The sequence below is a fragment of the Ceratotherium simum genome, chromosome 26 (genome assembly GCF_057802395.1).
Source record: "Ceratotherium simum simum isolate JZ-2026a chromosome 26, ASM5780239v1, whole genome shotgun sequence".
Taxonomy (NCBI): domain Eukaryota; kingdom Metazoa; phylum Chordata; class Mammalia; order Perissodactyla; family Rhinocerotidae; genus Ceratotherium; species Ceratotherium simum.
In genome coordinates this window covers 14546666-14560583 of record NC_141925.1, presented here as the reverse complement: position 1 = coordinate 14560583, position 13918 = coordinate 14546666, and the positions used below count along the sequence as shown (strand labels likewise).

Genomic DNA, 13918 nt, shown 5'->3' with positions numbered 1-13918 from the left:
CCCTGCTAGTGCAGTGGCAGAATTCAGACTTGAACCCTACGCATCCGATGAGAGTCTGAGCACTCATCCTCTTGGATGCTGAGATGCTAGAAATCCTGATATCCTGGCAGAGCTGGCCTGGTTAAGAGGCCATGGTTACAGCTTCAACTTGCAAATCAACACAGGGCCTCTAGCGGGCAGCCTCGAGACCTGGGAAGGGCCATAGGCAGGGGCATGCCTACCTGACCTCCAGAGGTCTTGGGCTGAGTGCCACCACCTGACCTAGGCTGAGGGGGCCTCCACCAGAGGTGGAGGAGGAAGAGTGTGGGAATCTTGAGCATAGCTCCTCAGACTCGGGGGAAAGAGGTGACCTCTTCTTATAGCATTCCCTGCTGCCAGGTGGTGCAACCAATACCCTGCCCAGCCACGAGCTTGAGTGGTGGGACTGTTTCCCACTGTGCTCTCTAGGTGGCCTGGGGCCATCCCACCACTCTGGGCCAGCTGACCTCCCCAAGGGGCCAACTTCATGCAGAAAGAACACCGACCTTGGAACCGGACAGAACTGGCTCTAATCCCCACTCTGCCATGTACTCCTTACATGACCTGGGGCCTCAGCTTGCCCTTCTGCAAAATAGATTTGCTGTGCGGGGTGAAGGAAGTGCCAGGTTAGCTGCTATGCCCAGCATTTTGGGATGTTTCTGAACTCAGTCCTTTCTTGGAAGATGGAGGGAGAATGTTCTAACTCACCCTTGCCCTGTGCTTCTCTGAACTCACCTCTCCTCATTCTTTTATTATACCCTCTCCATATTCAAATTTCTCAAATGCAGCTAGTCCATCTCTGCCCCAAATCTTGTCCATGCTGTGCTCTCCCTCAGGAAGTGGATAGTTCTCAGCTGGGGGCAATTTTGCCCCTTGGGGAGACATCTGGACATATTTGTGGCTGTCACGAGTGAGTGGGGATGAGGGAGCACTGCTGGCACCTAGCGGGTATAGGCCAAGGATGCTGCTAAACACCCTACAACGCACAGGACAGCCCCACAGCAGAGAATGATCTGGCCCAATATGTCAAGAGTGCCCAGGTTGGGAAATCCTAGTCTAGAATGATCTTCTCTCTCATTCGCCTGCCAATCCCTTCTTATCATTCAAGTCTCAACTCAAAACTGCATATTCAGAGGCCTTTCTGACCGCTGATTATGCCCCTCCCCACTCACACCACCTTCCTTTCTTTACGGTCCTCTCACACCTTGCACGATGCCTCTCTTGCATGATTATCTAATTCCATCTTCCCACCTAGGATACGTGCTCCACCAGGGAGGGGCTGTGTCGCTTTTGTTCACTAAATGCCCAAACAGTACCTAGCACATTAGTACCTTAATAAATGCTTGTGGAATGAATGTCTGAATGAATGAATAAGCAAATAAGTAAAAATCTGCCAGCAAATTTTCATAAACACCCCCTTTTGTCCCCACTACCCTACGAACAAAAGAAAAGGGTATCTTTCTAACCTCCATCATTTTTCTCAGGGTACCAGGTGTATCCTGCGTCAACTGACCAAAGATTGTGCCTTCCCTGGATGCCCCCCAGGATCCAGGGTCTCCCAGCAGATGATGGGATGGCACCAAGCCCAGGACTAAAGGAGGGACCAGGAATCAGGCGAAGGAGACAAGGCATTTCTAGGTTTAAATAGAGGCCTTCCCTCTATGCCTGTATCTTATTTGGATCCTGATTCAAAACCCAAACTCCTGGGAATATGTGACCTCGATATCTGATGACATTAAAAATGACTGTTAATGTTTTAGGTGTGATAATCATATTGACGTTCTGTTCAAAGAGAGACCTTATCTTTTTGAGATGTATACTGAAATATTTACAATTATATGATGTCTTGGAAATGCTCCATCAGGGTTGAGGGAAGTGGGAGAGAGTATAGATACAAGATTGGCTATGAACTGATCATGGTTGACACTTGGATGATGTATGTGTGGGGGCTCACTATACAATTCTTGGTACTCTTGTGCGTGTTTGAAAATTGCCCTAATAAAAGTGCTTTTTTTAAAAGATGCTTTCATCCAGCTCTTCCAGGACAGCTGGACCCAGTGCCCTCATGCCATGGGAGGAAGGAAGGCCCTGCCCTCTCCTTCGCCCCCCATTCACCTCTCCTCTTCAGCCTTGTCAATAAATCAGGATGGAAGACACAGTCGAGCAAAGAGCTGCCTTCTTGCTGGAAATATAGTTCATTTTCTTGCTTTTTTTTTTCCCCCTTACAAGCTCTCTAAAGGGGTTTTCTTTGCTGATGGTCTATTTTAGAGCAGATCAATGGTCGTGCCAAGGGACAGACCTTCCTTGTGGCATCTGAGTTTCTCACCACCTCGGGGCTGCTGGCTGCTCTGCCAGCTCCATCCGATTGTGGCCAAGCAGGCTGCAGGCCCAGAGCAGGCAGATCTTTGAGAGAAGTTCAAAATCTGTAATTCACGTGAAATCTCCCAATTTTAAAGTGTGGGCAATCAATTCGTTAAAATTTGATAGGAGCCAAAAAAACTCACCCATGCACATCAAACAGCCCAAAGACGCCTATTGATGATTCCTTCCTTCCTTCCCCGACTCTGCCCCTTTCAGTGTAACTCCTAAGCCAGACCTTGTCCTTCCTCTGCTCGAAACATGCCACTGGTTCCCACCTTGTTTAGCGTAACAGCCAAACTCTGGAATCTCCATGATCTTGCCCCAACTTTCCCTCTGACCTATCTCTCACTACTCTACCCCCCCACTTTCTCTGTTCCAGCCACGCTGACCCCGTTGTTCCTCCAACACACCAGGCGTGTTCCCATCTCAGAGCTCAGCACCTGCTGCCCCCCTGGACCACTTTCCCTGTCCGAGTGCCTCACTCCTTCACCCGATTCCACTCTTCTCAGTAAGAACCTTCCTGGCCACTCATTAAAATTACAGCTCTCCCTCGCTTCTTCTCTCTGCCTCATTTCTCTGATGTCCCTTTTGACTTATTTTGTTTGTCATTAGTCTCTCCCACTTGATGGAAGCTCCTTGTGGGTAGGGATTTCAGTCTCTTTAGCGTATCCTCGGACAGAGCCGGGACAACGTGTACTCAGTAAATATCTGTCGAATAAGTGGATGAATGAACGAATGCACAAATGCTTCTCAGGTCCAGTGTGGATCCTATGCTGAGAGATCTTAGGGAGACAGTGCGGAAGTTCTCCATGGCATCTCTCTGGACAGGAGGCAAACGGCCTCCGCCTCTGGCTCCGCAGCTGTGACCAGGGAGACGGAGAGGGAGCAAGACTGAGGAGCAGGCTGGCCGGGGGCCACAGGCCGCCTTACCTGATGGGGTAGTCGGCTGCGCTGAGGTTGATGAAGAAGTCCCAGGGCCAGTCGGTCATCTCCAGGAGGTCCCGCATGCTCTGCAGGTACGTGGACAGCAGGCTGGCTCCCCCCCAGATGGTGGCCATCCGCCAGGGGGTGACACGGACATTGCTGTACTGCCTGGCGAACTGGAGCACTTGCCGATGCAGGTAATTAGAGCGCTTTTCCCAGGAGAGAAAGGGTGACAGTCAGCGGCCCAGAAGACACCAGACATGCCCCTTGCCCCCTGTCCCCTCCCTGCCCCTTCCCTTCTAGTTGACAGGGCTTCTGAACTCTGCCAAGTAACTGGTTCAGGCCTGGGTGTCTTTCTGCATCGCTACTTGAACCTTTATTAGTTTTATATATTTTACTTTAGCTACTTCAAATGCAGATTCCATGGCCCCTCCTCTGAGCTACTGGCTCATTAGGAGCGGGCTGGTGCCTGGGACTCTGCATTTTATACAAGACAGACGCATGTGCTCTGAGGGTAGCAAGCTGAGACACATGGCTGTATCTAAAGCTGATGGGTCTTTCGAGGGCGGGATTTTCTCCATCACCCTCTCACAGGCCTGTTACAATCAGACCTTTCGGATCAAGCGTCCCCTTTGCCTTCTTGACTAAAGACACAATCACGTCACGTCAGCAGACCAACAGAAATCTCTGGGACAAGATGGCTCAGGGGTCAGCAAGCCTGCTGCAGGTTTTTGTAAACCAAGTTTTATTGGAACAGAGCCACGCACATTCATTTCTGTGTTTTTCATGGCTGCTTTCACACTACAATGGCAGTGCTGAGGAGCCACGACAGAGTGTATGGCCCGCAAAGCCTAAATATTTATTATCTGGCCCTTTACAGAAAAAGTGGGCCCACTCCTGGGACGGCTGTCCTCACAAAGTGGCGGGCACTGCACTGGGCAGTGGGACGGCGAGAAAGAGAGATAAGAAAAACAACGTTTATGCAGAAAGTCTCAAGTCACAGCTGGGAACTTTGAAACCGACACACACACGCACAGCACTTCAAGACCAAATGCTCCGAGGAGAGGCAGCTGCTCACCCGACGAGCCTTCCAGAAACGGAGGCCAGCTTGGAGAGGGGCAGACAGACCCACAGAGAAAGCCAGCCTGGGCCGACCAGAGGGGGCTCCTCACCTTGTCCACATGGATGTAGAAGAAGTGGTCTTTGTGGTAGACGGCCTTGAACATGCGCTGCAGCTGCCGAGAGGCGCGGCCGTGAACCACCAGGACGAAGGCGATCCTCACCGGGTTGGCCAGCATATACTCCACCGAATCCTCGTCCCACTGAACGTTCTTGTTGGCTTTGCCTGGGAAAAATCCGAGAGACCACAGAGTGGGGTGAGGGGGCAGTTTCTCTGATGCTTCTTCTTGGGGACTATTTGAGGGGCACGGTAGTTATACTGGGCCCTGAAACCTGATTCAACTGAGCCAAGCATGTCCTGGACCCTTACATTGTCCTGGTACAACAGGTATGGGAGACCCTGAGGTGCTTAAGATGTGGTTTCCATTCCCGAGGATGTAAAAAAGCTGATGGAGACGTGTACACATAGTAAACCATCGAACAAGGCAGGAAGAAATGAAAGGCATAAGAGATGTATTTCTGAACCACACAGGAAGGAGCAGTTAATTCTGAGTTGGATGTAAGACACAGGTGCTGCTTTTGCCTATCCAGAATCCATTCTCCCTTCTCTTCCAAAGAGTATCCGTGTTTTAAATTTATGGTAAGAACAGATAACATGAGATCTACCCTCTTAACATATATATTTCTTAACTTTTATTTATTTATTTATTTATTTAATTTATGTCTTCGTGAGGAAGATCAGCCCTGAACTAACATCCATGCCAATCCTCCTCTTTCTGCTGAGGAAGACCGGCCCTGAGCTAACATCTATTGCCATTCTTCCTCCCTTTTTTTTCCTCTTTTCTCCCCAAAGCCCCAGTAGATAGTTGTATGTCATAGTTGCACATCCTTCTAGTTGCTGTATGTGGGACGCGGCCTCAGCATGGCCGGACAAGCGGTGCGTCAGTGCGCGCCCGGGATCCGAACCTGCGCCGCCAGTAGCAGAGCGCACGCACTTAACTGCTAAGCCACGGGGCCGGCCCCCTTAACATATTTTTACGTGTACAGTATAGTATTGTTGATTATAAGCACAGTGTTATACAGCAGATCTCTAGAACGTATTCATCTTGCAAAATGGAAAATTTATCATCCAATATTTTGGAGGCATCACCACCTTCCTCCATTCTCAGCCCATATGGATGGGGAAGATCGCCCTCCATGATCAATTTCAGGGGTGGTCACAGAGCTTAGGTCTGGCCAGTCAGAGCCCTACATCTCCCTGGTCATAGGAGGTATGGATCAGAGATGGACAGATGACTTAACCAAGCCATTTAGCCAGGAAGACAGAATTCTAGACTTCTGTTGGAACTACTAGATAAGAGAGGTTCTCTTTCTGATATACATGAACTGGAAGATTCTGAGAGCCCTTTTGTTCCCACACGGAGAGAGGTTGCCTGAGACGAAAGCCAACACAGAGGGAAACACTGCCGAGCGATGGAGAGGGTCTAGATCCTCACGACCCCACTTGAGCTCCTGGATCAGCCCGGCCAGATGGAGATCAGCCACCATCATATTTTATTTTTCTTTGAAAGCCCAGATCCTACACCAGATGCCCCTGGATCAATAGTTCCAGACATCTCTTACCCTGTAATCAGCCTCTAAGACTCTGTTTCTCCTCCTTTTCCTTGCAAACGCTCCAGGGGCGAGGTTTCAGGGAGAAACACAGCTTACTGGCTCGATTTATTACAACTCCAACTAGAGATCTCCTGATTTTCCTCAGCTTGATTTCCTTTGAGTCTAACCTGATTTCTTGTGGGTTCTAGGTTTACGGGGCCCAGAACATTGTCAGGGTAAGAGTGGCAGGTGGCCCAGAATGTCAACTGGGAAAGCTGAGAATTAAGACTGTTTAGCCTGGAGATCAGGAGATTGGGAACCTGTCCGATGTCATCGGAAAGCTGAATGGCTACCAAATGAACAAGGCTCCCTCTGTGTTGTTCCACAGGACAAGATGAGATTAATGTGGATAATGGCCCAATCACATGGCAGAGCTTTCCATAGTCTATGTGACTAGCCTCCTGCAGACCTGTCCACCCTGACTGTTCCTACTATCTACCTCACCACCTGGCCTTCTTTCTTTTCCTTGAGCAAGCTCATTTCTGCCCCAGGACCTTTTCACTGGCTATTCTTGCTACCTGGAACACTCTCTCCCTAGATCTTTGCAGGACTGCATCTTCTTGTCATTAGTTCACAGGTCAAAAAAAGGCCACCTGCCCCCCGCTAGCCACATCACTCTCTTCCACCTTGCCCTAGTTCAATTTTCTGCAGAGCATTTAACACCGTCTGAAATTGTTTATCTGTTTACTTGTTTATTGTCTGAACACCCACTAGCACATAAACTACAAGAGATAAGAGACTATTTCAGTTTTGTTTGGCACTGAATACACGCCACCACAACAATACCTGGCACGTATCTGGCTCTCGGTAAAAAAAGTTACAGGAGGGTACATTCTGGCTCGGTACCATAACAAAAAGAATACCTGTTATTGAGCATCGATCAGCCCTTGCCATTCATTATTTCATTTAATCCTCATAACAACCCTGCAAGACAGTGCTATTATCTCCATTTTGCAAATAAGGAAATCACAGCTTGGAGAGGCCAAGGGATTTATTTGTTCAAGGTTACACTGTTTTAATTAGTTCAGCTGAGATTCAAACCCAGGTCTATTTCCAAAGCTTATGCCCTTAACCACTAATACACACTACATTACCATACCCGGAATTTGGAAAAGTTTATAACAATTCTGCTTGTTAATGAAATATCTTGTAACTTAGTTACTGCAGGTAGGTAGGTGCATTTAAGGACTGTCAGAGGCATTGCAGAGAGGATTCCTGTATCACGTGAGAGGCTGACTCTAGGTGGCCAATAAGGTTACATCTTTTCATCCATCCATCCATCCATCCATCCATCCATCCATCCATCCGTCCGTCCATCTATCCACCCAAATCTAACCACCTATCCATCTATAATCCAACCACCCACCCAGAAAACCATTCAACTACCCATCTAGCAAAGCATTCAACAGACTATCATCCTTAAAATCAACCAGCCATCCATTCATCCATCCATCCATCCATCCATCTAACCACTCATCACCTTTAAAACCAGCCAACCATCCATCCATCTACCCACCCATCCTCCTTAAAGCAAACCATCCAAGCATCCACTCTTCCATCCATGTAACTATCAACTCCTTGATCCATGCAATATTAACTTAGCCTATACTACATGCCAAGTACTGTGCTAGGTACTAGAAAAATAAAATTTGGGGAAAAAACCCTTGCCTTTGAGGAGCTCTTAGCCCATTGGGACAAACAGAAGATAATGCTCAATTGTTTTATGATAGAAGTGTTTTCTGATAGAAGGTTGCTCTTGGAGGGTAGGGGAAAGAGGGCACAATCCGCCTGCACGGACAGAGAAGACCTCAGAGAGTTTAGCCCAAAGCTTCTCAGCCCATTTCTTCAAGCTCTCTTAATGAGTCCTAATGTCTCTGGCTCCTCGGCTGTTCAATCAGTAGCTGTGATCCCGGGGCTAATTAGCATCTTGGCTTTGGCTGATGACAGACTGGGCAGCAAAAGCTATCTTAGCTACCCTCTAATTTTCTCTCCAAACCAATCACAAACACACCGGGCTTTCTTGGTAATCATACGAGAGGGGTCTGCCTGGTGAGATCATGTCCCTTTAAACACTCATACAACAATCCATCCATCCACCCAACCACCCAGCATCCTTAAAACCTCCTACTTGTCAGCCTTGGACAAAGCCCAGAGCACAAAGACATGGGACGTGAGCCTATTTTCACAAATGGATTATGAATGGATTAAGAAATGTGAGAATCCAAAGTAAAAATATTATAATGCACAAGAAAAGCTTATATTCTTTAACCACAGCCCAAAGGCACTGTACTGGTCTTTGCCATGCTGGCTGAGCCTTGCTCGGAGACTCTTTATCAAACAAAGGGAGGGATGTTTAAAAACGATGGCTACTTGTGCCACTTTTTTTCACCCAGATTTTACTGGGTGATTTTTCAAAGGTCTAAACATGGTCCAAGGCACTCTATTTCACAGGAAGTCCACACTGTAGGGGCTCCTGCTGGCACTCAGATAATACTGCTCATCCCTACCCCAAGGCCCTGGGTAACAATGACCCGGAGCTCCTAGCAGTTGAGGCTTATGGGGCCTTTGGGATCAGTCCAGGCTCTCCAGCCATGGATGTCTCTTGCCATGTTGTTGAATGAATGAGTGAGCGAGTGAAGGCATTCTGGAGAAGAGTGGCTGCCCTGGTCCAGAGGAGCTGACGTCACCTGAGGGCCTGCTCAGCATCAGCACTGTGCTGGAGGCTCTGCGTCCCTCATTATTTGGCTCTGGGAGGAGTGCATTAAGCTGCAAGGTTCACAGAGGTTGGAGTGTTTCCCCAGGTCATACAGTGAGTGAGGACAGCGTCACCAAGGCCAAAGCTGGCCCTGCTACTTTTCCCGGCCCTCTGCTGGAGTGGAAGGCAGAGATGGGAGGCTTGGCGTGAAGATTTTGTGCTGGTCTTTAAAGGGACTTGCGTGCTGACATTGGGGAAGTCTTTTGTAACTTCTCTTTAGGGTTTTATAAAGGAGAACAGATTCACAGACAGACAGACACAGACACGGATGCTTTCCTTCAGGAGAAGAGGAGGAAGCACTGGGAATCAGACACGATCACTGCAGCAAGAGAGCCTCCCAGACTTAAATATAAATAAAGTCATCCTGGGGTCAGACACTTGGTCTGGGGAGCAGCGAGGAGAAGAGGGAACACAACCCAGAGTTGTTCTGGAGAACAGCTATTTGGGGAGAGGGGTGGGTGGGAAGGAACAAAAATATCCAAAGAAAAGAGACACACAGAGGGAGAGACGGGGATGAGAGGCAGAGAAAGAGACAGAGACAGAGAAAGGGAAAGAGAGAGAGAAAAAGACAGATAGAGAGACAGAGAGAGAGAGAAGGAACAGGGATTCAGAGAGGCCACACACTCACTGAGAGAAAAACAGAGAGAGACCTGCAAACAGAAAGCCCTCCCCCTCACTCCCACATAGGGAGAGAGAAGCATATAGAGAGACCTGCACAGACACAGAGGAAGACAGAGATGCACACAGATATAAACAGAGACAAACACATATAATCAGACACATATATAAAGACAGGAAGAGACATAGAGGAAAGGAGGGAGCCTCACTGGAAAATTGGATCCACTCAACCTCAAAACGCTGCAGCTATCTTTCAAAGCAAAAGCAAACAAACATACCAGAATCTCAGAATCAAAAATGCCTCCAGGCCTGTTTGGCTCCTGTCTACCTCAGGCCTGTACACACCTGCCCCTCCCCTCTCACCTAGGCAATCCGCCCACTCACCAGCCTGGTGATGGAGGAAGGAGCCGGGGCTCAGAGACGTAAGGCAACCGGCCCAGGGACCCACCAAAAGAGGCGGGACATTCTCAGGCTGGCTCCAGAACCCACTGCAACCGCTCCCCACTCTGGCACATAGTAGGACCCAAATGTGGTTTACTGGATAAATAAGAGAGTGAACGAGCGGGTTTTCTGCACCCCCATGTGCAGCGGGGGGGTGGCCCTCTGCCAGTTGCCGATAACCAGCTTCCTATTTTTGCTGCACGCCCTGGCTCCTGTAACGACCTTTCCGGCAAGCTGCTCTGACACGGGGGAGCCGGAGATGACAATCAACCACACGGCAGACGTGGGCAGAGTTGCTCCCTGGCGTGGGCCACCTCTGCACCCTAGCCACCATTTCCGGGACTGCGGTCCTGAAAAGCCTCCTACGCTAGGAGTAGGCTCTTCAGTGGATTGTAGAGAGATTCCCAGCACAGGCGGGAACTGGGGAAATGGACTCTTTCCTGCTGGAGGGAGTGGGAGCTGGCACAACTTTGCCAGAGGTGATGTGGCAACAAGTATTTCAATTTTAAATATGCATGCCCCTTGACCCAGTAACTCACTCCTAAGAATCTATCCTAAGGGAAAGAGAAGGCAAAAACCTAAGTCTCTATGTATAGGATGTTCTTTCGTTCATTTATTCATTCATTCAGCATCTCCTATGTGCCAGGCACGGTTCTAGCCATATCAGTGGACACAACAGAGTCCTTTCCTAAATGCTGCTTAGTCTAGTGGGATAGAAAGCCAATAAGAAAATAAGCAAATAGAGAAGACAATTGCAGATAGTGATAAAGGCTATGAAGGAAGATAAATAAAGTGGGCTAAGGGATGGGATTTCTTTGGGTATGGTGGCCAGGGAAGACTGATATGAAGCTGGAACTCTTGAACAAGCTCTGAATGAAATGAGGGAGTGAGCCATGTAATTATCAGCAGTTGGGGAGGATTATGGGCAGCTGGCATAGCAAGTGCAATCATGTTGACCTCAATCATGTTTATAACACTCCAAAATAGGAATCAACCCAAAGGTCTTATTAATACTTCTTGATACAGAACATTTCTCTAATATATTAAGCAAAAGAGAAGTCCTAAAATGTAATCTATAATGACTTAACAGACACGATCGCCAATACTAACAGACGTTCATACAGTGGCATGACAGTTTTTATTTCTTCTTTATACTTTTCTGCACTATCTGAATTTTGTAAAATGGATTACTTTTGTAATGAAACATCACAATAAAGGTGATGTTTATCAATAATTCTTATGCTTTTTTGTGTTTGTTGTGTGCCTAATGTGTGTTAATTTCTCTGCTTGATTTTTTTTTACTTCTATTCAACCCCTATGAGAAAAGAGTTATCATCTTCCTATCATACGTTTGAGGAAGCTGCAGCTCAGAGAAGTCCCAGGTGGGAGGCGGCTGAGCTGGGAAGGGAGGGGGTCTGCGATGCCAGAGTCTTATCATTGCCACTACGCTCCATCAAATTGTCCCCATTACAGACGGAGGGAGATCTGTTCCTAGCAGAAGTGTGTCAGTTGACTTTCAGCGGCAGCGCAGATAACAATGATGTGCAGTCAGAGTTACGTATGTCTTTACAGGCCGAAACCCAACCGCTGCCCAGCTCCTAAAAAAAAACTACGAATTTAACAATGTCATCAGATGCCTATGGCACAAAACTGAAAATAAGAGGAAGAATCAGAGAGATTAGAGGCGGCGGGAGAAGATGCCTTCAGACACATGTTAAAAAGCCAAGTATGTGGGGGAGAATAGCAAGTATATTTTTGCAATGTAGGTGTGAAGGCCACGGATGGGAAATCATGGAGAGCTCCGCCAGTGTTAGGCCTGCTACCCAAACTCTATTTCTCAGCATCCTCACGGGTCAAATAAGGACCATGTAATCCTTGGGCTCCAAAGAGACGCTGAAGAGGAAGAGGCTTTGCAAGGGTCAATGTGCTGTACAAATGTCGTGATGTTGGCAACATCATGCTTGTGGTACCTTGTAGGAATTCGATCCGGGAGGAGAAAGCAAGGTACAGGGGCTAAGAGCATGGCCTCTGGTCAAGCAGATCTGCGCGACCTTGGACCGGTCATACAAGCTCTCCAAACCTCAGTGTTCCCATCTGTAAATGGGTGTGTTATAATCACAGAATCTGCCTCACGTGGACGTTCGTGTCCAGAACTGAGCACAGTGCCTGGCATGTAGAAAATGCTGAATAAACCACAGCTATCATCACCATCAGTGGGAGTGTCATCATTTCTGTTTGGCTGTTCATCCGCGATGATCAGATCAAGTTGGTTTAACCACTGGGCCCAGCTCCAGGGTTCTACCTCAAGGCCAGACAGGTTCTCACAGCTGGAGTCTGCTGCTTGCAAATAAACATTCACACCAGGAATTTCCATCCGCAGCGTCTGCCTCAGACCACAATTAATAACAAATGCGAAGCGAAGGAGCCGCTTGACTGGAATAGTTATTCCACCAACAAAGCCCTCGATTCTATTTACACTCTGAAAGGGCCTCTGCGAGGGGAGCTTTCTGACTTGGTTCCAAATAAAAGGGCTGGTTGGGTCTTGGGAAGGGAGAGAAGTGGAAGCGAGGTTGTGTGCAAATGGGGTTGGGTCAGGAGGCTCGGGGCTGGAGTGCCACCAGCTTCCTGCTGCCAGGGAAGGTGCGGGCGCTGCGATTCAGGACTGGTGCCCAGCTCTGCCTCTTCATTGGGGACTTCGGAAAGACACCACTCCTCAGATCCACTCTGATTGTTGGATCTTCATCTATAAAGTGGGATTATCATATGCTAGTTCTATTTTTAATTTTTTTTTCTTTTTTTTTGTGAGGAGGACTAGCCCTGAGCTAACATCTGATGCCAATTCTCCCCTTTTTTCTTGAGGAAGACTGGCCCTGGGCTAACATCTGTGCCCATCCTCCTCTACTTTATATGGGACGCTGCCACAGCATGGCTTGACAAGCGGCACGTCGGTGCGCCTCCGGGATGTGAACCTGTGAACCCCGGGCTGCCGCAGCGGAGCGCGCGCACTTAACCACCGCGCCACTGGGCCGGCCCCCTATTTTTAATTTTTTGAGGAGCCTCCATACTGTTTCCCATAGTGGCTGCACCATTTTGCATTCCCATCAGGATAATTGTTGAGGACATGATGCTAAGTGAAATAAGCCAGTCACAGAAAGGCAAATACTGCATGATTCCACTCGTATGAGGTATCTAAAACGGTCAAATTCATAGAATCAAAGAGCGGAATGGCGGTTGCCAGGAGCTAAGCGGTAGCGGGAGATGGGGAATTACTATCAACGGGCATAAAGTTTCAGGCAAGCAGATGAGGAAGCTCTAGAGATCTGCTGTATAACATTGTCCCTACAGCCAACAATACTGTGCACTTAAAAATGTGTTAAGAGGATAGATCTCATGTTAAGTGTTCTTACAAAAATACAATAACGTTTACAAAAAATAAAGAGGGATGAGCAATCCATCCCTGACCCCCTGGGCTGGCCTGTGTGGTGATTCAGGACTGTGGAGGGGACACGGTTTGACACCAGCAGCAGGGACGCTGCAGGAGAGCGGCATTCCTGCCATCGGGAGGAGAAACCCTGGCAGGTTCTAGGTTCTTTGTCAGACGTGGGTGAAGGGGCCTTTTTACCACCGGGAAATTTCAATGCAGAATTTTGGTGATCGGAACTTGGGAGATGCCCAGTGCCCAGAAAGAAGCTCCTGCTCCCAGTGGGTTTAGAAAAGCTGGCACAGTGTGCTGGGAAGAGCACAGAAGGCCACCAGTCTGGGTTCAAATCCCGCTTCTGCGGTGAACACGCTGTGGGGCGCTGGGTGAGTCATTTCCCTTCCTGGGTCCCACAGACCCTTACAGAACAATAACCTCTCAGGCACAACTGAGCACTTATTATGTCCTAAGCACCAGCCATACATACTTCATTAGTTAATTTTCCCAAGGCCTAAGGAGGCAGGTACCATAATTATAACTCCCATCTCACCATGGAGGATTCCGAGGCCCAGAGGTATGGAGTAACTGACGAAAAGTTACCCTCTCTATGG

General features: G+C 48.4%; 1 protein-coding gene across 2 annotated transcripts in view; it reads right to left on the bottom strand.

Annotated features, from left to right (window-relative positions):
- Positions 1 to 13918, bottom strand: part of XYLT1 (xylosyltransferase 1) — a 300963-nt gene that overhangs the window by 72014 nt on the left and 215031 nt on the right. For both annotated transcript variants that reach the window (XM_004441858.3, XM_087417020.1), the window contains 2 exons: positions 4476 to 4648; positions 3310 to 3512 (listed from right to left, as the gene is read on the bottom strand). In XM_004441858.3, coding sequence (XP_004441915.3) covers positions 3310 to 3512; positions 4476 to 4648 — 376 coding nt within the window. The remainder of the gene's footprint in view (positions 1 to 3309; positions 3513 to 4475; positions 4649 to 13918) is intronic.